At 39.8% G+C, this 25,306-nt stretch overlaps 1 protein-coding gene and 1 pseudogene across 1 annotated transcript; one reads left to right on the forward strand and one right to left on the reverse strand.

Moving 5' to 3' along the window:
* Window positions 1–292: 292 nt before the first annotated feature.
* LOC101029631 (ras-related protein Rab-11A pseudogene) lies at window positions 293–13,745 on the reverse strand (annotated as a pseudogene).
* A 7-nt stretch (window positions 13,746–13,752) lies between these two features.
* SLC35G1 (solute carrier family 35 member G1) lies at window positions 13,753–24,038 on the forward strand. The gene is made up of 3 exons (XM_039465203.2): window positions 13,753–14,006; window positions 18,797–18,977; window positions 20,986–24,038. Exons 1-3 carry the CDS (start codon window positions 13,829–13,831, stop codon window positions 21,722–21,724), a joined length of 1,098 nt encoding a protein of 365 aa, XP_039321137.1. The 5' UTR covers window positions 13,753–13,828; the 3' UTR covers window positions 21,725–24,038.
* Window positions 24,039–25,306: the final 1,268 nt, after the last annotated feature.

Here is a 25,306-nt window from a genome sequence, read left to right on the forward strand (position 1 = left end):
TATCTACAAACTTTAAGTTGAAGAGAGGCCTGGAACCAGATGCCAACTTTAGATACTAGGGAAGTTTAATTATTTCTAAATTGCTCAGATAAGGAGTTTTGCCTGTTTTGTGGTTAACAGATGATCTTTGCTTTCTTCTAAATTCCTCAGATAAGGAGTATTTGTCTCTGAGGCCTGATACTGGGTGGTTTTTGCTGTCCTCAATGTTTAAATCTCAGACTTGAGAAATGGCCTATACATAGCCTTCCAGGGGAGAAGAGAAATGCCTTAGATGTTCTGATAGCCTGCACCTCTAGTTTGTTTTGAGTGATTGATGAACATGAATAGGAACCACATTGTTGCTTGGGGTCATGTTGTTTTGGGTCTGTCTGACATCTGCTTCTGAGAAACAATGTGGGATATCCTGTTAGAATTGTCTCAAAAGTAGCTTCTATATTTGCAGAGTCTAGAGTAGATGTCTCACTGAACGACAAATCATTCTTTTCTGCAAAAGCTCTTGCTTCAACTGTAGGAACTTCCCTAAGATGATGTAAATCACTCTTATTTGTCCATAACACTACAACAACGTTACTATCAGCGTGATCTCTCAGTTCTTTCAGCAATTGCTCTATATTTTCATATGTGAGATGTTTATCAATGTCTTAAACCAATAAGGCACCTATATCTCCATGATGATATGCTTATGTTATAGCTTGCTATTATTCTTGCCCTGCTCTGTCCCATATGTGTGCCTTTATTGTTTTCCCATCAGTCTGGGTATTTCTTGTTGCAAACTACTCAAATGGTGCTCTTGCTTTCCAGACTAAACTCATTTTGAGTAAATCAAGACAGGAGATTACTCTTTCCAACACCAGAATCTCCAATGAGGATAACTTTAAAGAGGTAGTCATTCTGATTGCTGCAGGTGCCCACTGCACAACTGAGGAGTGAAGGGGTGGGAGCAGCAGTGGCATCTGTGAGACTAGGGGGGCATTGCTGCTCCTAATTTTCTACATTTGATGAAAGATCAATCTGGAGATCCAAGACTCTCAATGATCCTCAGGTAGGATAAAAACAGAGAAAACTACAAATTATATCAACACATATTGATGAAAACTAATGACAAAAAGTTGCCAGACAGTGACCAAAGACTTAGATTACAACACTCAATTTCCTTTGAAATACTTGGAAAGCTTTCTCAAGAAGGAAGGGTATAAACAAGCCCAGATTGCAAGGATTAGAAAAAATATATAATTATTTAATGCCTAGCCATTAACAAACATTCACAAGCATCAGTACCATCCAGGAAAACATGACCTCACCAAACAAACTAAATAAGGAAGCAGTGACAAATTTCAGAGTGATGGAGATATGTAACCTTTCTGACAGAGAATTCAAAATAGCTGTTTTGAGGAAGCTCAATGAAATCCAAAATAAAAAAGAAACTCAAAATCCTATCAGATAAATTTAACAAACAGATTGAAATGATTAAAAAGCAGAAATAATTATCAGGTAGAAATTCTGGAGTTAGACAATGCAACTGACAAACTGAAGAATGCATCAGAATCTCTTAACAGAAGACTTGATCAAGGAGAAGAAAGAAATAGTGAGCTTGAAGACAGGCTATTTGAAAATACACAGTCAGAGAAGTCAAAAGAAAAAATAATAACAAAATAATGAAGCATGCTCACATGGTCTAGAAAATAGCCTCACAAGGGCAAGTCTAAATTATTGGCCATGAAGAGTGGTAAAGAGAGAGAACAGGGTAGTTTGTTCAAAGAGATAATGAGAAAGAACTTCCCAAACCTAATGAAAGATATCAATAGTCAAGTACAAGAAGGTTATAGAACAACAAGCAGATTTAACCCAAATAAGACTACTTCAAGACATTTAATGGTCAAACTCCCAAAGGTCAAGGATAAAGAAAAGATCCTAAAAGCAGCAAGACAAAAGAAATAAATAACATATAAAGCAGCTCCAATATGTCTGGCAGCAGATTACTCAGTGGAAACCTTACAGGCCAGATGAGTGGTATGATATATTTAAAGTGCTGAAATGTTGAGTACCAGCCCAAACCCGTACATGGGTGCCCTTAGTCCTGGTGGTGACGAGGGACTAAGAAAAGGAAATAGAGACAGAGATGCAAGAGTAGTATTATAGCATGGGTCCAGGGGACCAACACAAGCATGGAAAATGCATTGGCCTTGAGCTATGGGCTCCAGATACTTTTATTACGTGCACAATCTCATTGATCTTATGGGCGTGGAAAGAGAGAGTAAAGGAGTAGGTTAAGATAGTCAGGTAGAGAGCACTTGAGTTCCTTAGATAACCTAGGCAGAGCCTGAGGTGTTCTGTGATCTCTGCCCTGCAAGGCTTTTCTCTTCCTTGCCAGTTCCCATCTGCAAAGACCCTCGGGATCTTGTGAGCAGAGGTCACCTCCCTTCTCAGCGATCTTTGCATAAGCCCTCTTTATGAAGCCGTTACACAGTTCCCAGATTGAGAAGGCATTTGTGGGACCAGAGCAGTATCCCCTGCTCTGCAACCACCCCAAGTTGTTCCCTGGTATTACTGCACTCTCAGATGGTCTTTACCTTAGGCCTTCTGTTGCTGCTTGATTCCTAAATAACTGCACCAATAACATGGTTTAGTTTGGTATATAAACTTCAGTGACTGTGAGCCAGTCAAGCTTATAATTATTTAGCTAGAATTAACATACTGACCGTCTTGACCCACACTGAAAAAACATTTTTATCCTAGAATATTATATCCAGTGAAAAGATCTTTCAGACATAAAGGAGAAATAAAGACTTTATCAGACAAACAAAGGTTGAGTGACTTTTTTTTAAACACCAGACCTGTCCTATAAGAAATGCTAAAGGGAATTCAATCTGGAAGAAAGGGGCATTACAAGCAATAAGAAATTATCTGAAGGTATAAAACTTACTGGTAAGTAAAAATAAGTATACAAACAAATAAAGAATATTATAAAGTATAATTGTGGCATGCAAACTGCTTATATCTTGAGTAGGAAGACTAAAAAAGATGAACCTTTCAAAAATAATAACCACAACTTTTTAAGACACAGAGAGTATAGAAAGATATAAACAAAACAACAAAAACTTAAGCAAGGAGATAAAGTTATTAAATTTTTATTAGTTTTCTCCTTGTTTGTTTGTTAGTTTCTTTGTTTGATTTTGCAATCAGAGTTAGGTTGTCATCAGTTAAAATAAATGGGTTATAAGATGTTATTTGCCAGCCTCATGGTAACCTCAAATCAAATACCTACAACAAATACACAAAAATTATAAAAGAAAAAATCAAAACACATCACCAGAAAAAATCACTTCCACAAAAAGGAAGACAGGAAGGAAAGAAGGAAGAGAAGGCCACAAAACAAACAGAAAACAAGTAACAAAATGGTATGAGTAAGTCTTTACTTACCATTACTAACACTTTACTTACCATTAATAAAGTAAATGGACTAAACTCTTCAATCAAAAGAGATAGAGTGGCTACATGGACTAAAAACACAAAACAAAACAAGACCCAGTGATCTGCTGCCTATAAAAAACGCACTTCGCAAAAAAACAAAACAAAACAAAAAAAACGCCCTTCGCATATAAAGACACACATCAGCTAAAAATAAAGGCCTGGAAACAGATATTCCATGCAAATGAAAAAAAAAAAAAAAAGCAGGAGTAGCTATATCAAATAAAATAGACTTCAAGACAAAAACTATAAATACAGACAAAGATGGTCATTATATAATGGAAAAAGCATCAATTCAGCAACAGGATATAACAATTGTAAATATAAATACACTCAACACTGGAGCACCCAGATATATAAAGCAAATATTTATTTATTTATTTATTTATTTACTGAGACAGGGTCTCACTCTGTTGCCCAGACTGGAGTGCAATGGTGTGACCATGGCTCACTGTAGCCTTGACCTCCCAGGCTCAGGTGATCTTTCCACCTCAGCCTCCCAGGTAGCTGGGACTATAAGCACATGCCAGTATGCTCAGCTAATTTTTTGTATTTTGTTATAGAGACAGGGTTTTACCATGTTGCCCAGGCTGGTCTCAAACTCTGGACTCAAGTGATCCACTTGCCTTAGCCTCCAAAAGTGCTAGCATTAGAGGCATGAGCCACCACAACCAGCCTCAAGTCTTAAAAACATTAATAAAACTGAAATCACATACAATATCTTCTCTGACCATAATGGACTAAAACTAGAAATCAATAACAAGAAGAACTTGGAAACTATACAAACACATGGAAATTAAACAATATACTCCTGAATGACCAGCGGGCCAATGAAGAAATTAAGAAGAAAACTGAACAATTCCTTGAAACAAGTGGATGTTCACTGTCACCACTGTTATTCAACATAGGACTGGAAGTCCTACCTAGAGCAATCGGACAAGAGAAGGAAATAAATGGTATGAAAGTTGAAAAGGAAGAAGCCAAATCATCTTTGTTTGCAGATGATATAATCCTATGTTTAAAGAAACTAAAAACACCACCAAAAAACTATTAGAGCTGATAAACAAATTCAGTGAACTTGCAGGATACAAAATCAACATACGAAAATCAGTAGCATTTCTATATACCAACAGCAAACAGTCTGAAAAAGAAATCAAGAAAGTAATTCCATTACAATAGCTATAAATAAAATACTTAGGAACAAACTTAACCAAAGAAGTGAAAGATCTCTACAATGAAAACTATAAAACATTGACGCAAGAAATTAAAGAGGACACATTAAAAGCAGAAAGGTATTCCATGTTCATAGATCAAACAAATCAATATTATTAAAATATCCATACTACCATAAGCAATCTACAGATTCAATATAATCCCTATCAAAATATCAATGACACTCTTCACAGATATAGAAGAAAAAGCCTAAAATTTATATGGAACCATAAAAGACCCAGAACAGCCAGAACCATCCTGAACAAACAGAACAAAACTAAAGGAAACATCTTCCCTGACTCAAATTATAATACAGAGCTATGGTAACCAAAATGGCATGGTACTTGCATAAAAACAGACACATAGATCAATAGAACAGAATAGAGGACCCAGAAGTAAGTCCATATATCTACAGTGAACTCATTTTTGACCAAGTTTCCAAGAACATACACTGGAGAAGGACAGTCTCTTCACTAAATGGTGCTGGGAAAACTGGATATCTATATATAGAAGAATGAAACTAGACCCCTATCTCTACCATATAGAAAAATAAAATTAAAATGGATTAAAGACTTAAATTTTAAGACCCCAAATTATGTAACTACTAAAATAAAACTGGAGAAACTCTCAAGGACATTGGTCTGGGCAGAAATTTCTTCAGTAGTACCCCAAAAGCACAGGCTGCCAAAGCAATGAAGGACAAAGAGGATCACATCAAGTTAAAAAGTTTCGACACAACAAAGGAAACAAGCATCAAAGTGAAGAGACAACCCAAAGAATGAGTGGAAATATTTGTAAAATACCCATCTGGCAAGGGATTAATAATCCAAATATGTAAGGAACTCAAACAACTCAATAGGAAACAAATTTAGTTCTCTGATTTTAAAATGTGCTTAAGATCTGAATAGACATTTCTCAAAAGAAGGCATCAAATGGCAAACAGGTATAGGAAAAGGTGCTCAACATCATTGATCATCACAGAAGTACAAATGAAACCTACAATGAAATATCATCTCACTCAGTTAAAATAATTTTTATAAAAAGTCAGGCAATAATGAATGTGGGTGAAGATGTGGAGAAAGACAAATCCTCACACAATATTGGTGGGAAAGTAAATTAGTACAGGCACTATAAAAATAGTAGGAGGTTCCTCAACAAACGAAAATAGAACTATATGATTTATCAACCTCACTGCTAAGTGTATACCCCAAAGAAAGAGAATTAATATATCAAAGAGATATCTATCCTCCCACGTTTATTGCAGCAGAATTCACAATAGCTAGGATTTGGAATCAACCTAAGTACCCATCAACAGATGAATGGATAAAGAAAATGTGGTACATATACACAATGGAATACTTTTCAGTCATAAAAAAGAGTAAGATTGCCGGGTGCGGTGGCTCAAGCCTGTAATCCTAGCACTTTGGGAGGCCGAGGTGGGTGGATCACAAGGTCAAGAGATCGAGACCATCCTGGTCAACATGGTGAAAACCCGTTTCTACTAAAAATACAAAAAATTAGCTGGACATGGTGGCACGTGCCTGTAATCCCAGCTACTCAGGAGGCTGAGGCAGGAGAATTGCCTGAACCCAGGAGGCAGAGGTTGTGGTGAGCCGAGATCGTGCCATTGCACTCCAGCCTGGGTAACAAGAGTGAAACACTGTCTCAAAAAAAAAAAAAAAAAAAAAAGAGTAAGATTCTGTCATATGCAATGACATGGATATGGAACTGGAGGACATTTGTTAAGTGAAATAAGCCAGGCACAGAAAGACAGACTTCACATGTTCTCACTCATTTGTTGGAGCTAAATTTAAAACAATTGAACTTATGGAGACAGAGGGTAGGAGGATGGTTACCAGAGGCTAGGAAGGGTAGTGGGGGCAGGGGTAGGAAATGGGGATGGTAACTAGGTACAAAAATCTACTTAGATACAATGAATATGATCTTGTATTTGACAGCACAAAAGGGTGACTACAGTCAGCAATAATTTATTACATATTTTGGGATAACTAAGGGAGTATAATTGAAATGTTAGTAACACGAAGAAATAATACATTCTTAAGGTGATGGATTTATCCTGATGGGATTATTATACATTATGTACCTGTATCAAAATATCTCATCTACTCCATCAATATATGCACCTACTATGTACCCATAAAAATTAAAAATAAAATTTAAAAATATAAAATAAAACATACATGACATGAGGTTGATCATCTTTAAAAAAAAAAAAGTTGCCAGAGAAAACAGTAGATCAGAGACAGTATTGACACTGATTTCTCATCAGAGAGAAGTCAAGACAGAAGAAAACAGAACAAGATTTTTAAGGTCTTGAAAGAAAAAAACTGTAAACCTCTAACTGTATATCCAACACATGTGTTCCTCAAAACACAAAATAGAAATACATTTTTGAGACAAACAAAAACAGAGTATTTGTTGCCAGCAGATCTACTCTACAAAAAATGTTTTAACACTTCCTCAGGCTGAAGGAAAATGATACCACATGTATCACATAGAAACAGTTCTAAATAAAGGAATGAAGCGTTTCAGAAGTGGTAAATATTTGAGTACATGTAAAAGATTTTTCTCCCCATTTTTTAATCTCCTTAAAAGATATTTGACTGTCCTAAACAAAAACTAACAATTCATATATTTAAAGAAACGTATAACCTATTTCTTCCTCTCTATCCTTTAAGCCAGCTGTTGTTATAATTGTCATACATTTTATCTAAATCTATGACAAATATAAATACACACATACTATTGAGGCTGAAGGAAATATTGACCTTGGCAGAACTGGAATCGCCTAAAGGCATTTGTTGTTTTAGGGCAGTAATGGTTAAGAACTTGGGCTTGCGGCCAGTCATGGTGGCTCACACCCAGCACCTTTAGGAGGCTGAAGTGGAAGGATTGCTTGAGGCCAGAAGTTCAAAAGTGGCCTGGGCAACATAGGAAGACCCTGTCTCTAAAAGAAAAAAAAATATTTTAATCAGCTAGGTGTGGCGATGTGTACCTGTAGTCCTAGCTACTCAGGAAGCTGAGGCAGGAGGATCCCTTGAGCCCAGGAGTTTGAAGCTGCAGTGAGGTGGGAGGATTGCTTGAGCCCAGGAGTTTAAGAATGGCTGGGGCAATATAGGGAGACCTTGTCTCTACAAAAATTGAAAAATTAGCCAGGTGTGGTGGCATGTGCCTGTAGTCCCAGCTAATATACAAATACACAAAGCAAATATACGTGGCTTTGTATGTAAGTGGAACTTCTTGAATGCTTTCTATCCTTTCTACTACTGAAATAGGGGACTAGAATGCTTTGTAGTTTGGTATTGGAGTTTCTACTCACTGACACTTGGCTTAAGCCTTCTTCCTCTTTGAGGTCTCATATTAGAAATTAATGTTTGCCCTTTTTGTTTGACAGAACCAGGAGTTGGAGGCACATCCAGTAACGTGTACAGAGAAATGGAGCAGGCAGCAAGAAGGAGCAGAGGGAGAATAGCAGGGTGCCTGGGGCATGCAGATGATTCAGGAAGGCACTAACATTAGGTCTGAGTTATACATAGTTTTTCATCTTGAAAATTGCCTATGAATAGCCTCCATCCCCTGTGGGACCCAGCTGAGACTCATACTTCGGACAATAAAAATGACTTAGAGAGAGCTCAGAGCTGTAAACCCTGGTGTGTGACTGCTCTTATAGCAGATTAGGACAGAGGTTGGCTTCTGTTAATATCATTATAAAAACTGCCTTTCTTCTTTATTTCATAGCATTTACTCTAGGAAAGTTAAGATGCTGGAGAGACACTATAAGCCTAGTGCACATCACACATCACACAGCACCACTGTAGTGTGGAAGGTCGTCATGGAGTATTGCCATTGCAATGGTCTCAGGGTTTAAACCAGAACATTGAGAAAGAAACTATGCTCTAATGAGGTGCTCTCAGAAACCCGCAATCCTGGCAATTCAACTCTCTGGACAAACAGTAGAGCAGAGTTGTCAGGACCACCTACCTAGGTGCCTGATGATCTTGGGTTTCAATCCTACCTATGCCCTCACTATCAGTGTGACTTTGGGCAACTTGTTTAACATCTCTAAGTCTCAATTTTCTCATCTATAAAATGAGGATGATAAAATGCATACTTTTTAAAAGAGGGTACTTACTGTCAAGTACTCTACAGGTATTATCTTATTTTATCCTCCCAGCAACAGCTAGATATTATTATTTTTCTATTTTATAGGAGTGAAAAATAGAGGCTCAGAGCAACGGGCTGTCATGTGTCTGAGGTCACAAGGCTGGTAAGTGGTACAGCCAGAACCGGACCCTGGGCATTCTGACTCCAGAGCCTTGCTTTTAACTATTAAGCAAAACTGCCAGATAAAGTTCTCTTGAGTATTAAATGAACTGATGAGCTCAATAGTGCTTGGCACATTTTGATTCTTTCATCAACGGTAATTATCAAAATGAGAGTTGAATGGAATCCAAATCCCAAGTCATGACAAATCTGGAGTTAAAGTGAATTTTGTAGCAACATTCAAGACCAAGTCCAAACTTTAGGCCTTCTCACTTGCAGAGAATTTATAAACAGAAAGTTCTCAAAGAAAAATACAAGTTCCCTGGGGTGTCAGAAATCACTTTTACAGAAGCTGCCTTTTGTAACATGGGAACAGTTGAGAGAGTAGGAAAGCAAGGAAGAACTGGAGAATGTCCTGGTCACGTTGTCAGAGCTCCCTTGAAAGGGAGCATCCTGACTCCTGGCCCAATCTGTCCAACAGGAGAGAAGAGAGAGCCCAGAGCTAAATGAGTGTCACTCCCCTGGCGCATGGATTTTTCAGGATACTAGGTAATGCTAGCATCATTTCTTCATTTCTCCATCATTCCCCCACCCCATCCCCACAAGGTCCTGCGCCTTGTCTCTTTTGCTTGCCACTCCACCACTGCTAAGAACTGTAAGAGGTCCAGTGTGGGCACTCAGACAACACTAGCTGAATGTGATACATAAAAAATGGTATAAAGATAAAGATAAATGTATTAGGGACCAGAATGGAAAACTATCATATCTTTTTAAAGATGGAACACAGGACTTCAAAGAAACTTCAAAAATCTGATAAGGGCTTTAAACTGTCTGCAGAGATTAAAGTTCAAACTCCCAGAAGGGTTTTCCCTGGCATTTTTTTAACCTCTTAAAAATTTTAATAAAATACACATAAAATTTACCATTTGAACCATTTTAAATAGACAACTCAGTGGCATTAAATGCATTCACACTGCTGTACAACCATCACCACAATCCATCCACAGACCTCTTTTACCATCACAAACTGAAACACCATTCCCATTAAACACTAACTCCCATTCCTTCGTCATCCTAGCCCTTGGGAACCATTATTCTACTTTCTGTCTCATGAATTTGACTATGCTAGGCCCTGCTAATAAATGCAATAATACAATTTGTCTTTTATGTGTGGTTTATTTACTTAGCATAATGTCTTGTAGATTCATCCATGTTGTAGCATGTCAGAATTTCATTTCTTAAGACTGAATAATATTCCACTGTATGCTTTCTACGACATTTTGCTTATCTGTTCAGCCACTGATAGACATTGGATTTGTTTCCAGCTTTTAGCAGTTGTGAATAATACTACTAGAAAAATGAATGTACAAATATCTGTTCAGGTTTTTGCTTTCAATTCATCTGGTAATATATACCCAGAAGTAGAATGGCTGGATCATATAGTAACTACGTCTAATTTTTGGAGGAGCCATTCCTGGCATTTTTTTCTGTTAATATTTTCAGACTGAGCTCCTACTAATTTGAACGGTTTATTTTGCCTCTCCAGTGTTCTATACTACATTTATCCTACATGATCTCTCTTTTGCTGGTCCCCTCTTTCATTTACTACCAAGATTATCTAGAAATATGTCCTTATGTTCCACAGTACAAATTTTTCCCAAAATAAAACATTAGGGCTGTTTGGAACAAACTGTCATTTCCCAGGTCATAAGGTACATTAGTTTAAAAGGTAAGAATCCTCTGGAGTTAATCTTTGTATAAATAAAAACAAAAACAAAAAGATAAGAATCCATGAATTTAAGAATCCATGAATTTTTTGAAAAAAAAAAAAAAAAAAAAAAAAGCAGTCCTTCAAATCAGTACCAAGGTACCAGTATGTTATGAATCAGGTGACATACTAGAAAGATAGTTCCTGACTTACAAATGTCTCACCTAGGAACATCCCTGACATGCAGAGAGCAGTGGAAATCAGAAGTCTGGTTCCTCCTGGAAGTACCTGGAAATCTCTACCTGCTGCCATGGGGATGGTGAGGATCGTGGACTTTCAGTGCTTAGCAGGGACAGGTAAAACCCGTCTCTTCTCCACTTTCATCTTCCTTCTTCCTTCTTGACACCAGAACTATGGGAGTGCCATCCTCACTGTGGCTACCTGGTATCACAGTGAGAGCTCCTGTTCTCACTGGAAGATTGAATCACTTCAGAAGCAGAGGAGTGTCTGCTGGAACACTGCACAATTTTGCATACAGAAACAATGCTCTTTCACATCTAGTCAACGAGCTCTGCACATTCCATCTCCTAGCCACCTCAAAATCCATCTTTCCTTCTTGCCTTCTCTACCTGGGGTCAGAATCTCATCTGGGCCACTGCAATAGTTTCCTCCACAGTCAGGATTTCTGCTCTATCCTGCACACTGTGGAGAAGATCTACCTCTCAGTAGCTGAATATCATTATCATCACCAAAGACCTGAAATAACAATCCTCAAGGGAGATCTTAATGGCCCCACACCTCTGCTGGGTAAAGCTGCAGCACAGCCATGTCTTCTGACTTCTAGTCTGGTCTACACTTTTTTTTTTTTGAGACAGAGCGTCGCTCATGTTGTCCAGACTGTAGTACGTACAACGGTGTGATCTCAGCTCACTGCAACCTTTGCCTCTTGGGTTCAAGTGATGCTCCTGCTTCAGCCTCCTGAGTAGCAGGGATTACAAGCACCTGCCACTACGCCCTGCTGATTTTTGTATTTCTAGTAGATATGGGGTTTTGTCATGTTGGTCAGGCTGGTCTCAAACTCCTGACCTCAAGTGATCTGCCCGCCGTGGCCTACCAAGTGCTGGAATTACAGGCGTAAGCCACCGTACCCAGCCTTTTCCGCACTTTTCTCATCGGTTGCCTTTTACGTCTGCATGGCTGTCAGCTAAATGGGAGAACGAATACAACTGGTACCATTTATATGTGAAGGTCAGCAGTGGAGGGGAAGGAAGTTCGAGGGAAGTAACTGCACGTACAAGATCATCTTACCATCTTTTGTCACCCTGGTCCACACTGGTGGAGTATCCATTTTCTTTCCTTCTCCCTTTTTTAGGATAGTGTCGAACGTGTAGCAGTCAGGGTACTTCCTTCTCAAATCATCACACTTCTTTCTTCCTTACCTCATTTCCTAGCCACAGTCTTCACCATTTAAAGGTGGGGGGGGGGGCACTCTTCAAACCCTTTCCACATCTAAATCTTAGAATGCAATTGTGAAACTGCACTTGACTTTCCAGATCTTTGGAGAAGCTTCCTGGTTCTTGCTTTATAATCATGATCTATCGCCCTCACCTGAATTTTCCCTATCTAAAACAACAACAAACCTGTTGCATATGTAAGTAGCCTTCAATTATTTTAAAATTATTATTGTGTTTTTCTGATACAGACATAGTCTATATTGCCCAGGATGGTCTCAAACTGCTGAGCTGAAGCAATCCTTCCACCTCGGCCTTCCAAACTGCTAAGCCACCATGCCCAGCCTTAAATTCTCTTTTAAGACAAAGCAAAAGTATGTGTAAATCAAGTTAGAATTCAGGTGACCATTTGTATCAGTTTGCCTAGGACAGTCCCAATTTATGCCTATCGCCTTGTATAATTTTTAGAAGAGCTCCTTTTACTCTTAAAAAAAAAAGTTCCAGTTTGGAGGATAAATTACATGCTTACCCCAGTTTAAAACACACTTTGATTTTCTAGCATAGTGTTTTCCAGGTGATATGATTTTGCTCACATAATTGCACTTATTTACATAACTAGCCTTCAAAGCGGGGAGGGAAACACTCGATCTCTATTAAGTAAAGGAGGTAATCAAGGCTACGAGGGGTAGTGTGGTGACTAAGGTCACAAACTCAGGGCCAGAACCTAGGATTCCTGACTTCAAGTCTTAATACTTTTTCAGCTGTGGATCACCATGTGCAAATGTCTGAGTAAAAGCAAACTTCACTCTCTTGTCTGGAGATCTGGTTGGCATTGGACTTAGAAGTTTAGATATGTTCATCCTTGCACAGAGGCTGCCCTTCCACATATAAAGGAAGCAAAGAGATGGAAGAATTACTAGTGAAACAAAAAAAGGCTGTTAGTGAATCCCAGGGGCCAAATGACATATATCTTTTACCGGGTCTAATCTGATGACTTGAATCTTACATCTGGCCAAATTAGGATGTCTCCATTTAAAAAAAGAAAACAAAACCAAAGATCAATAACGTATGCCTACTCTTGCAAAGAATGCAAAGAAAATATAAATAGATTCTGGTTAGTCTTATAGATATATTTTCCTATGGTTACACACTAATTCTTTCTTAAAAATAACCAGCAAAATTCTACCGTCCTTGGTAAGTGGCAAAGAGACAGCACGTGGGCGGGCGACCTTGACCATTTAAAGATAAGCGGAGTGCTTTGTAAAATCTTCAGGGTATCCCAGAGGTGCTGAATGCGTGGCTATACCAATAAATAAACGCCCACTCTTTGAACCTCCTGAAAAGGTGGCCACAGGACACGCGGGCGCCGGGGCTGGGAACCCAGGGTCCTTCCTTGTCTGTGCCATGGCAGACCGGTTCGGTGTGACTTGCCAAGAATGGCTCCAAGCAGCTGGGCCTTCTAGCCTGACCACAGCAGAGGGATGGACGCCTCAGGGCCAGCTGTGGGCGCCGCAGCCCTACCGTGGAGGCGGCGGGTCTCCCCAGGCTAGGCGGCCAGCGGAGGACGCGCACGGTCCCCTGGGGGGAGGGGGCCGGCGTGCGCGCATGCGCACGGGCGCCATCGCTCGCCGGAAGAGCCCGCAGCCCGGGCGCTGCTGCTGGCGCCAGACGGCTCGCCGGCGGCTGGTGGAGCGCGGGCAGCGAGATGCAGCCCCAGGACAGCGCCGGGGCCGCGGAGCTGGAGGAGCCCGGGCTGCCGCTGACGGACGATGCACTCCAGGGCGTCAGTGAGGAGTCGGCGGCCGCCGAGGCAGCGGGGGCGCCAGACCGCGGCAGGTGCTGGCTCTGCCGTTCCTCGCCGTGTTGCTCGCGCGCGGAGCCGGGTGAGTGCGCGGTGTGGACCCGGCGTGGGTCTCGCTCTGAGGCCCCGAGCGGGCGCGGGCGGATTGGGGTCCCCGCAACCCGGGCGCAGGGCCCACCGCGCCTCCGTCCCTACTCTGCCCGGGGCTCGGGAAAACCCTCGAGCTGTCAGCCGGGGGGCTGCAAAGCGGGTTCCCGGCGCCTCCGCCGGCGCCAAGACGGGAGAAACTTTCCGATTGTTTGCAGTCCTTTTGGGATACCCAGGCTGCTCCTGTAATTATCGTCGGGGCAGGGCTGTGGAGTCAGATTGCAGTTTGACGTGCCCTCTCCGAGGTCGTAGGTAGGGGTCAGCGAGAAAGGCCATCCTGCGGTGGGGTGAGGTTGGGAGGAAGCTGACCCTGAAAAGTGATCCCGGTGGTTAAGGGTGCTCCCCGAAAAGGAAGGTGAAAGGCATTGACTCTAGAAAAAATGTTCGTCCTAGAGTTTTAGAATCGTGGAAAGGCAGAGATAGATGGGATCACTAGTTTTTAACCTTTAGGGATACAAAGACTTTTTAGGAAATGTTGCAGAACAAGGCATATCTTCTTAAGGAACTCACAACCTCGTCCCCAAAGCCGAGGACCCCTCGTGAAGAGCCCTTTATGTACAGTCCCCCTACTTCGACACATAAGGAAAGTGAGGCCCAGGAAGGCTTTGGGGTTTTCGCTTGTTTTGTCTCCTCCAAGATCTGGAATGTGGGGGTGAGGTGAGTCCAGGGAGCATCAGGGTTAGGATCCCAGCTTACCATATACCGCCCGAGGGCCCTTTCCAGTGGCCACAAGTGCTGCCTCAAGCACATTCCTCTTAGAAGTCGACCATCTACCAGGAGCAGCTTCCTGCAAGAAGAAAACAGGCAGATCTCCTTTTAGGACAGTTAAACCGCCTGCACCACTTTGCCTCTGGGTCATCTCCCCTAAGTCTGACGCTGGATTTCTGTTACTCTCGTCTCACTCCGCTTTTCTCTCCTCCCTTTTGCACTTTCCCCAAGTTAGACAAACTCTAGGAAGACTATTCTTGCTCCATTTCTGTCCTAAATGCAAACCGAAATGATCAGACTTGTGAACATTTCTAAACCGGCTGGTGCCTCTAGAGCCGGGATTATGCCAAGCTGAATTGAACAGATAAGCAGCTTTTGAAAAGGTCAGTTTCTCACCTATCACCCTCTGGCTGAATGTCCTTCTGGTGGAATGCTGAATCAGTCCATGCAAACTCTTCAAGTTTCCCTTTTTTGTGAATGGAAGAGCAGTTCTCTACACTCATGTAGCTCATGGTGAGATGAGAAACTTATGTGAGTGCATCTAAGAATCTTGTGAGGTGTTTAACTTCAAAGAAAGTTGCTACCAGTTAAGACTTAGTTATTGTAAGGTGACAGGATAATCTCTTGGAAAGAAAGTTGCCATAAAAACACTTTAAACTACTATTACCATTGAACTTTGTGACACCTCTTGTTCTAACTGCTTATCTCAACCTCAACAAAGCTTTTTTCAAGTTCTGGTTGGAACTGTTACCCATATGTCTTACATTCTTGGATGATCTTAACAGACAGCATACAGCTGTCCCAAGACATCTCCTTACTTTCTTCAGGGATAGTGTGAGTCTTAGACTGAAGCAAGGAGAAGTAGTTGTCTTAGGCTTGTGCTTCACATCCTCCTGGAAGGAGTTAGTGATCTAGTGTAGTAGTGGTTCTCAAACCGGTGGAGACTTTTAGAGTTACAGAGATTCTATTTCACTGGGTGTGAGATGGGGCTTGGGAATTAATTTTTTTGGAGAGAGGGTCTTACTCTGCCACCCAGGTTGGAGTGCAGTGGTGTGATCACAGCTCACTGCAGCCTCGACCTCCCAGGCTTACTGGATCCTCCCATCTAAGCCTTCTGAGTAGCTCGGACCACAGGCACATACCACCACACCCAACTAACTTAAAAATACTCTTTGCATTGATAAGGGAGTCTCCCTATGTTTCTCAGGCTGATCTCAAACTCCTGGGCTCAAGAGATCCTCCCACCTTGGCTTCCCAAGGTGCTAGGATTACAGGTATGAGCCACCGCAGCTGAGAATTAAATTTTTAAGTGTTACTCAGGTGATTCTAATTCCCAACTAGGATTGCGAATCACCAGCTTAAAGGAGAGGATAGAGAAGCTGAGCAACTTTTCAGTTTTCTTCTAAGTGAGGAAATCACACCATGGCCAATTACTTAATTTAAGTAATTTGAGTTACCAAATTATTAGATAAGCTTTCAGTGAGATATGAACATGGAACATAAATGAATGCCTCTTTCAATTATGCTAGCCTTGCTCATCTCTATCGACAGGTTTGGAATGATTTACTAAGAGACTGAGGTTTGTCTAAGTGGAATCAGTCCTCACTCTCATTAACAAATCATCAAATGCAGCAAAGCCTTCTAATTTCTGCCCCTTCCCAGTGGGAAAGCATGAGCCTTAAGTGTTTATAGACTAGAAAATATGTGTGTATGTGTTTTAAGGGAAAAGGTCACGAGGGCCAAGGGTATACAATTACATTTTTAAAGAGTTAAAATATTTAATGTTAAGTTAAAATATTCCTGGGGAAAAATTAACAAATTTATGTTGGAAAAGATACTTAGAGCAGGGAGATGTTTTCTGTTCTTGATCTTCTTCTTCTGTTCTGTTTGAGGGTGGAGTGCTATGTATGGGTTGAATTTCTTTTAAGAAAAACTGTTTTATTTGGACCTGAATTCTGAAATTTCAGAGGCCAAACCCCAAGGCTGACCACAGTCAAGGCATGTATTTTGTGGTGCTTCTCTTGGAAGTCTTCTAAAGCTTCCTTCTCATGAGCTGAGCCTGTGCAGTTTGTTTCTGCAATATGTACAAAACAGAATGAGGTTTCTGGCATCTTAAGGGAAGGGCGACTGTTAGTTCCAAAGCAGTATCCTCAGCCGTGCACCTAGAACAGGAAGAGGTAGAGACCTCTGATGAGAATAGTGCTCTTGAACACAAGGCCAGGCTGTAGAATGCCGGGGAAAGCCTGTGCACCAGCATACTTTGGTCCCAATTTGCAAAGTCATGTAATTGACCTGAGGATGTGTAAATGTATTACCTGGGGTTTATATTTATCAGAGAAGGGCATTTTAAAAAACATTATTACACAATGCTGTTTTATAGCTATCACATTGTAAAGTCCTAGACTGGAATAATACGAGTTTTTCTACAAATTGTTCATAGCCACTCACCCTTCAGTTCCACTGTGCTCCTAATCAATGAGGGCCATGTCAGGCCTTCACGTGCAAGCCAGGGCCCAGAAAGTCTAAAGTCCTGCCTGCCTCTGAAGTCCTGCCTGCCTCGGCTGATCACCCCCACCCCCACCCCACCTGCATTTGCCATTATCCCTGATCTCCCAGCCCAGCTGAGCTTCCTCTGATAGAAGCTTCCCCTCACCCTACCCTACCATCTTAATTACTCTTATCCTACCCATCATTGCAACTGAACGTATGGTAATATATACTCCTTGCCCCTACCTCCACCACTGTAACTGATCTTACTCTGTAACTTTCCACTGCCCACTCCAAACCTACAAAACCAACTCCTATCCCACTGCCCTTTGCTAATGCTCTTTTCAGCCTTAGCCCACCGGCCCCAGGTGAATAAACAGCCGTATTGCTCACACAAAGCCTGTTTGGGGGAGTCTCTTCATTCAAAGCACACATTTTTAACAGGCCAGTTGTGTTTCCTTTCTATCCTCAACCCTGTTTTTGTGTCAATTTCAAGAAAGGTATCCTGCAGTGTGTGGTTTTAGTTTTAGGGAGTTCTCCTTCCACCCTGCTGCCTTTACTCTCATCTGAATGACAGGAGTAAGATTGTAAGCAGGTTCTGCTCCTGTGTAGGAAACTCAGACATAGGAAATGACTAAACAAAAGTTTAAAGCTCACCCAGGTTGTCATTAATGACAGGATACTTGATGCCCTGGAGAAAGCACGGGTTTCCTGTTTCCGATTAAGCCAAGAGTAGGAATTAGATGGCAGTTCTGTACAAAGCACTTTGGATCCAGAGGGCTAGATAACCCACACCCTTTCCTTAAGGAGTTTGTGCTCTAAAGGGAAGATAAGTCATGAAGCATGAAAAGTTAAATACAGGTTTATTAACAGATCAAAATAACAAAATGGAGAACCTTCCCAGATTATGCTGTTGTCAATGGTGTTAGACTCTTGAGTCTTTCCCTGAAGTTCTCTCATCTTCTTGCATTCACTGAATGTTTATCCAGTGTCTTCCATGTGCCAGGCATGAACAAGACAGCAAGGTCCCAGCCCTGGAGGAGCTCATAGACTTGTGGGGTGAAGTCAGATAATCAATAGATAACTGTATAACTCAATTATAACCCATTTTCCAGAAAAGAACACTTTCTTCGTAAATCGAAGTTTGCCGGTAAGATGGCATAAGATATCATTTGGAAGGATTTCTTTACTTGCCATCTTGACAGGTGTTTCTTAAAGATTTATCTCACTGTCTTGGCAAGCGTTCTACTTTCTTGACTTGTAAGTGAGGAATGATTCTTCAGGGAGCCATAGGAAATCCATTTTATAGGGCAAAACGGCATTTTAAAAATGCAGGTTTAAATTGTTGTCCTCATCTATGGTTCTTCATAATCGATGGGGAAAATGGTACAGGCCCAAAGAAATGATATGCTTAGGAAGTAATACAGCCTGTTAGCCTTTGACACTGGTCCATTTTTCTCAATTTTTAAGTGAAAAATAATAAAACGTACACTTGGAAGCAAGGACTAACCAGAATTTAATCTTTTTCAGAAGCCAAGAAGAAAGCACCCTGTCCTGGACTTGGCTTGTTTTACACATTATTGTCTGCCTTCCTTTTCTCAGTGAGCTCTTTATTTGTTAAAAAAGTGCAAGACGTCCATGCTGTAGAGATTAGTGCATTTCGATGTGTGTTCCAAATGCTAGTTGTTATCCCTTGCTTAATATACAGAAAGTAAGTATTTTTTTAACTACAAAATAGAAGATACTAATAAATGTGTATATATCTTTTCACCTGCCTATAATACTTACTCTACAATATCTGTTTTATCCCTGTCATACGCTTACTGGTTCCTATGCCCCTTGGCTCTGATTAATGAAAAGGCATAAGCATCCACCCACGGAAGATTCTACCACAAGCATATACCACATACCCAACAAAGTGGGGAGAAAGAAACTTCGTTGTTTACCACCTCCCCATTTGAAAACAGAGCTTTCTTTGTATAATTCCCCCTGTCTTGTACCACCCCCCCTTCTTTCCTTTGGCATAACTACTGTTTAGAAAAAAAAAAAAAATGAAAAGAAGTAGTAGTGTATTCTGGTGTCAGAAGTTTCTTTAGAACAGGCTGCCCTTTTACCAGGGCAAATAGATTGTAGTAATAATATTTAGGTCTTCCTCAAAAGGTATTGGGTAACCCTGAGCAAGATTACTTCTGTGTTCAGTTTCCTCGTGATACTGTGTGACCTCTGCCCTACAAGGTGATTCCAAGGGTCAAATAAGATTTATTATAGGGCGGAACGCCTTGTGTATATTGCACAGTGTATGAAAATTGTCTCTATTCCATCCTCTCTGTTCTCTCCTCACCCAATTCCTCTTCTCCTTCCCTATTGAACTCCCCACCCTCCCTGGGTTAAAATTATGCCTCCTTCAACCATTGTAACCTCCGTACACCTCTGTATTTAGAACCCTGGAGAGAGACCTGTTGGGTCCTTGGTGTCTGCCTAGCTCTTTGTCTCTTTGGGCAAAAAGTCTATGCCCCAAATTAAAACCTTTAGTCACTTGTCAAAAATGTCTCCTTATATCTCTAACAGATTCACTTAGAATAGTTTCACTCCATATCCTGAGGATTTGTTGGGAAAAGTGAAAATCTTCTATTATTGCCAGAAATTCCTGTCATTGTGGACAAGTCACACTATTTTAAGAAATGATGTTGTGGAGGAGGGCATAAAAAATAAATTAAAAAAAAGAAATGATGTTAGGACTTTAGAAATTTCTAAGGGTAGCAGCAGAACACTGATGCTAACATAATCATCTCCCCTATTTTGAAATAAAGATATTGTCAGAGGAAGGACACTAGAAGAATGTTGTTAAAATCCTTGACCCTAATCTGTTTTGACCCATTTTATGTTTCATTATCATGGAGCACTCTTTTGCTTCTCAAAATATGGGCCAAATGAGACCATGCTTTCATTTTAACTCCAAGGTACTCGGGGTGGTCAAGTCAGAGCTAGATGATAAACTAAAGTCTGGCCCTGACACAAGTCAGCAAGTTGCACCTAGTCAGGTACTTACACAGAGTGGGTACTTAGTAAATATTTACTGAAAAAGAATTTGAATAGCACTAATCATACTTTCCAAACACTACTTGTTCTTTTTTACTGCCTTTGACTCTTTCCTCATGAGAACAATGAAAACTTGTCTCATAGTCAATGACTGAAATACATTTTAGCAGTGCTTCAAGTTTTATAGAAAAATTCATGAGATTGAGAATGAGCATTAGTTGCTTCTAAGTTTCCTTACACAGGACAGCTAAATCTTGACATTGTATTTCTTATAAAAATGATATATTTTCTTTATAAAAAATTTGGAGAAAATAAATATAAAGAGGAGAAATTACCTATGAGTTTATTAAGGTATAAACATGATTAACATTTAGTTTATTTTCCTTTTGTGCTTTTTGCAAACATGTATACATATACATGGGATAAATATATTAATTGAATTTTAATTTTACTATGTATGTAATTCACTCACACTGGTTTTGCTTTTACTGTGAACATTTTACTGTCATTATACTTAGAAAATACTATTTTTAAAAGCTATATAATCATTTGTGGATATTATAATTTACTATTCCCTTATTTTTGGATATTTAGTACTTTAAAAATGTTTAATTAAAAATTGTAATATAAAAACAAATATTAATTTCATTTAATATGCATTTCTTCATTTGAATTTACAGAACTGGGTTTATAGGCCCAAAAGGTCAACGAATTTTCCTCATTCTCAGAGGAGTCCTTGGTTCTACCGCCATGATCCTTATATACTATGCTTTCCAGACAATGTCCCTCGCTGATGGCACAGTTATCACGTTTAGCAGTCCAGTGTTTACGTCCATATTTGCTTGGATATTTCTCAAGGAAAAATATAGCCCTTGGGATGCTCTTTTCACCGTGTTCACAATCACCGGAGTGATCCTTATCGTGAGACCACCATTTTTGTTTGGTTCCAACACTTCGGGGATCGAAGAAAGCTATTCAGTCCACCTTAAGGGAACGTTCGCAGCAATTGGAAATGCCGTATTTGCTGCATTGACTCTAGTTATCCTAAGAAAAATGGGAAAATCTGTGGACTGCTTTCTGAGCATTTGGTATTATGTAGTACTTGGCCTCTTTGAAAGCGTCATCGTCCTCTTTATATTAGGAGAGTGGAGTCTGCCTTACTGTGGGTTGGACAGGCTATTTCTCATACTCATTGGGCTCTTTGGTTTGGGGGGTCAGGTATTTCTCACGAAAGCACTTCAAATAGAAAAAGCAGGGCCGGTAGCAATAATGAGGACAATGGATGTGGTGTTTGCTTTTATCTTTCAGATTATTTTCTTTAATAATTTGCCAACATGGTGGACAGTGGGGGGTGCTCTCTGCGTAGTAGCCAGTAATGCTGGAGCAGCCATTCGTAAATGGTACCAAAGTTCCAAATGAAGCATCATTTCCAAAATACATATTTTTTTTCAAGTACACCATCACCTAATTCACATACAGCATGCACACACATCTAGAAAATCTGCATTTGCTTCATTGGTTATAGCTAATGAATTTCATAAAGTACCATTTTTGAATATAGTATGTCTTTAAGAATAGCTAGTCTGGTCTAACAATTTTTTGGTAGCTTTGGTTTTGTTTTTTGTTGTTGTTGTTGTTGTTGGGGTCAAGTTGGTTAGAGGAGAGCTCATTGAAGAAAAACCAAAATATTTTATGACTAGTAATATGACATGTAATTTTTAAAATGTATTTTTGGTACTGATGGGATATGGGTGGGGAGGCTATTTTAGATATTCTTTTAGCAGTGTAGAGCCTAAGAAACTTGGTTCTACCACCGTGATCCTTATGTACTATGCCTTCCAGACAATTGATAATGCTGCTATAATTAGTATTATGTTGATAATTAATTTGCAACCTTATTCTATTTAGGAGGACAAAGTTGAAGCTTAGAATAGGTGCCTACTTAATGGTGTTAATAATACAAATGAATTGGCCTTATTTTCAAGACTTTTATAAATGATTATCATACTTGTAACTCATATTTGTGCCTTTTCATTTTAATGCTGGAATATTTATTATGTCACCTCTAAAACACTTAACTTGCCAAATTTGGCTAGTAGTTTTCCGTTTCTGTGGCATTAGCAACTGCAGGTAGCATTCTATAATTTTAATTGTCTTCAGTTTTTTTGAAACTGCACTAAATTTTTCTTAACATTCCAAGATTTCAGATCTTTAAATCACAAAAAGAAATCTTGGCATGACCAGTGTGCACATTTCCATCCTGAAGTGTTTTCTCTTCACTAGAAATGTGATTTTCTATATATTCCTCTTGGATTTATAGTGTGATGCCAAATAAAATTTTCTCAGGATCTTATTAGGTTGAACCACATGGAATTGCCAAGATTTTACTATTTGAACTTAGAAAAACCATAGTTTCATATGGTTCACCCTAATAGATACCTCTCTTATTCTCTAAATGAAATAGAAGACTTTGGAGTATATGTTTTTAAAGTAATTTTTTAAAGTACGGTAATGCTATTAAACTTATTTTTATAGTTATGAAATTATATGTAATGCTTTATGTTATACATTAAATGTAAAGACCTGTGAATCCATGTTTGACTTTCATAGTTTTCTACATAGAAATAAAATCACCATAAATTCTAGTATATCAGTATGATGTTAAATGTCAGTGCCATACCATGATGCTGCACCATGATACTAACGTCATGAATTCAGACAGCACATTTTACATCTGGAACTTCATCAGACCGACACTTTGCAGTTAGAGAGAATTTAATATCTAGAAAAGCTTGGGAGGTTTATCAGGACTTAGGGAGTACACGTAAATGATTCTTTGTTGTAACGAGCCCTTTATTGGTGAGGTTGCAATAGCCTTCAGCTTTTATTGTGTCAGATGAAGCATCTCATTATCTTAAGCCTGCATAGTTGAAAGGTTATAGGCTCTTTCCTACCCTCTCATCATAATTTTTCCAAAGCAAAGAGGAACTTGGCTTCTGGGATTCATGCCTTGGTGAGAAAATCTTTTCCAATAGTTCCAATGGGGGAATTTTTGGCCTGCTGATTTTATCAATTGTCTTGACACCTTACAGATCCTAAATGAAGTCTATATAGGTGAGTCATCTCTATTCCACCTAATTTATGGTATTGGAATTAGATATTTGCAGAAACATCATTCTGCAGTATCTTAGATAATTATAGAATCAGGAGCAGTTTAGAACTCAGAGGTCTCAGAAATCATCACATAGGGGTCGTGCTCCTTAGATAGGGATGATAAGGAGGAGACCTGCCCAAATTGAATTTCCACGGCCTTCCTCTCTTAGTTGCATGATAAAGTATGGACAGTAAACCACTACTTGAGCCACCTAAGGTGAATTAACTCTCAGGGAACCCTCTCCCAGTTCTTTACCTTGCACAATGAAAGAACCAATGGTATCTAGAAAGTTAAATCCCTTTAGGCCCATCCACTAGAGACATGTTTTATTTCAACAATGTGGTTTAAGTACTTGAATGTCAAACTATATGATTGAGGTTAGAGAATGTGTTTCTTCTAGCTCCTACGGGGGTATGATTCCTAAACATAGTGTCCAAGGTGTATACAAGGATATGTATTGTAACAACTATGGTTGTTTATATTTCGCAGAGTGTAGTTTCTATATCTTGAAAAGGAAAATATTTTCATAAATTGTTTTTATTCTATAAGTACTAATAAAATAATATGAAAGAAAGCTATATGTTGGTTGTTATGATTATAGCAGATATCTAATATAACTTATTTCCCCTTCAACCCTGTGCTTCAAAATTTATTCTCTATAAGAGATTGACCTCTAGCCATTCAGCTGGGATGTAATCTCAAGGTTTAAACTGTTTATCTGACCCTCTTGTACTGTCAAGAGGGTCAGATGAATGGTTTAATCTGTTTATCTCTCCAAAATAAAGGCATTAATCTGTGCCAGTGAGACCTTCATTCTTCTAGATCCTGAGAGCTTAATGCAGCTTTGAACTCTGTACTTTCTGTTCCCATAGCTAATCTGTTACTAAATCCTGAAGAGTCTTTCTTCTTATTGTTTTGTGGATTCATTCTTTCCTCACCATTTCCACTACTATCATCTTAGTCCAACACTTATCACCTTACACCTGAATTACCACATCAGTATACTGGTTACCTGCTTCTAGACTCTTTCCTCCACTCTGATTCCTGTCCTAGTGCCAGCTTAATGTTCGTAAAGGCCTGCTTTCACGGTTACTCTGGTTCTCATGAAACCACAGTGATGCCTTATTACACACCATTTCACATCAAATTATTCATTTGGCCCTATTCCCACTTCTCTGACCTGATTCCCACATCCCAACACAAATTCGATACTCAAATAGATCTTAACCACTAGCTCCCATGTTTGCCAGTAGAGGCCTTCTTCTGCATTTCCCTTCTGTCCCTACCTTCTCTTATTTACCCTCTAAGGCCTGTTAGCCTCCAATGGCTCAGCTTGGGCTTTTGATTCTTCTGAACTCTAGCTTCTCCTATCCACGTAACCCATCTTGGAAGAGTGGGTAAAGCATTGCATTAGGATCTGAAGATCTGGTGTGGTTTTATCACTTTCCAGCTGGGCAAATCACCTAATATACCTGAGCCTGTTGTCCTTCCTTGCCCAGTCCCTCTAAAAATGACTACCATAGAAGGGCTTGTAGACCATTAAGAAGGATGAAAACATTAAGTATTGAACTGGCTAAGACTGTATAATTGAGTATTCACTCTTCTCTTCAAAATAAGGCTTGTACCAGAGTCCTTACTCCTGAGCAGTCTTACCAGGAACCATAAGAACATGACTATCAGAATGCAAACTCCGTTTGGCCCCCTCCTGCTAGCACAGAATTGTGCTGTCAAACAGCTTTTACTTCCTAGCTGATCTTCCCATGCCGGGCTGTCAAGGATCACCAGTCCTTTCATGCGTAGGTGTTGCCACCTTTCCAGTTCTGGCCCTAGTTCTGATGATCTGTGGG

Source organism: Saimiri boliviensis, chromosome 12 (genome assembly GCF_048565385.1).
Source record: "Saimiri boliviensis isolate mSaiBol1 chromosome 12, mSaiBol1.pri, whole genome shotgun sequence".
NCBI classification, from domain to species: Eukaryota; Metazoa; Chordata; class Mammalia; order Primates; family Cebidae; genus Saimiri; species Saimiri boliviensis.

Excerpts from the sequence above, each read along its gene's own strand:
- SLC35G1 (XM_039465203.2), top strand. The coding sequence starts at position 13,829 with ATGCAGCCCCAGGACAGCGCCGGGGCCGCGGAGCTGGAGGAGCCCGGG. Across the intron at positions 14,007-18,796 it reads TTGCTCGCGCGCGGAGCCGG|AAGCCAAGAAGAAAGCACCC; the intron begins GTGAGTGCGCGG and ends AATCTTTTTCAG. Across the intron at positions 18,978-20,985 it reads CCTTGCTTAATATACAGAAA|AACTGGGTTTATAGGCCCAA; the intron begins GTAAGTATTTTT and ends TTGAATTTACAG.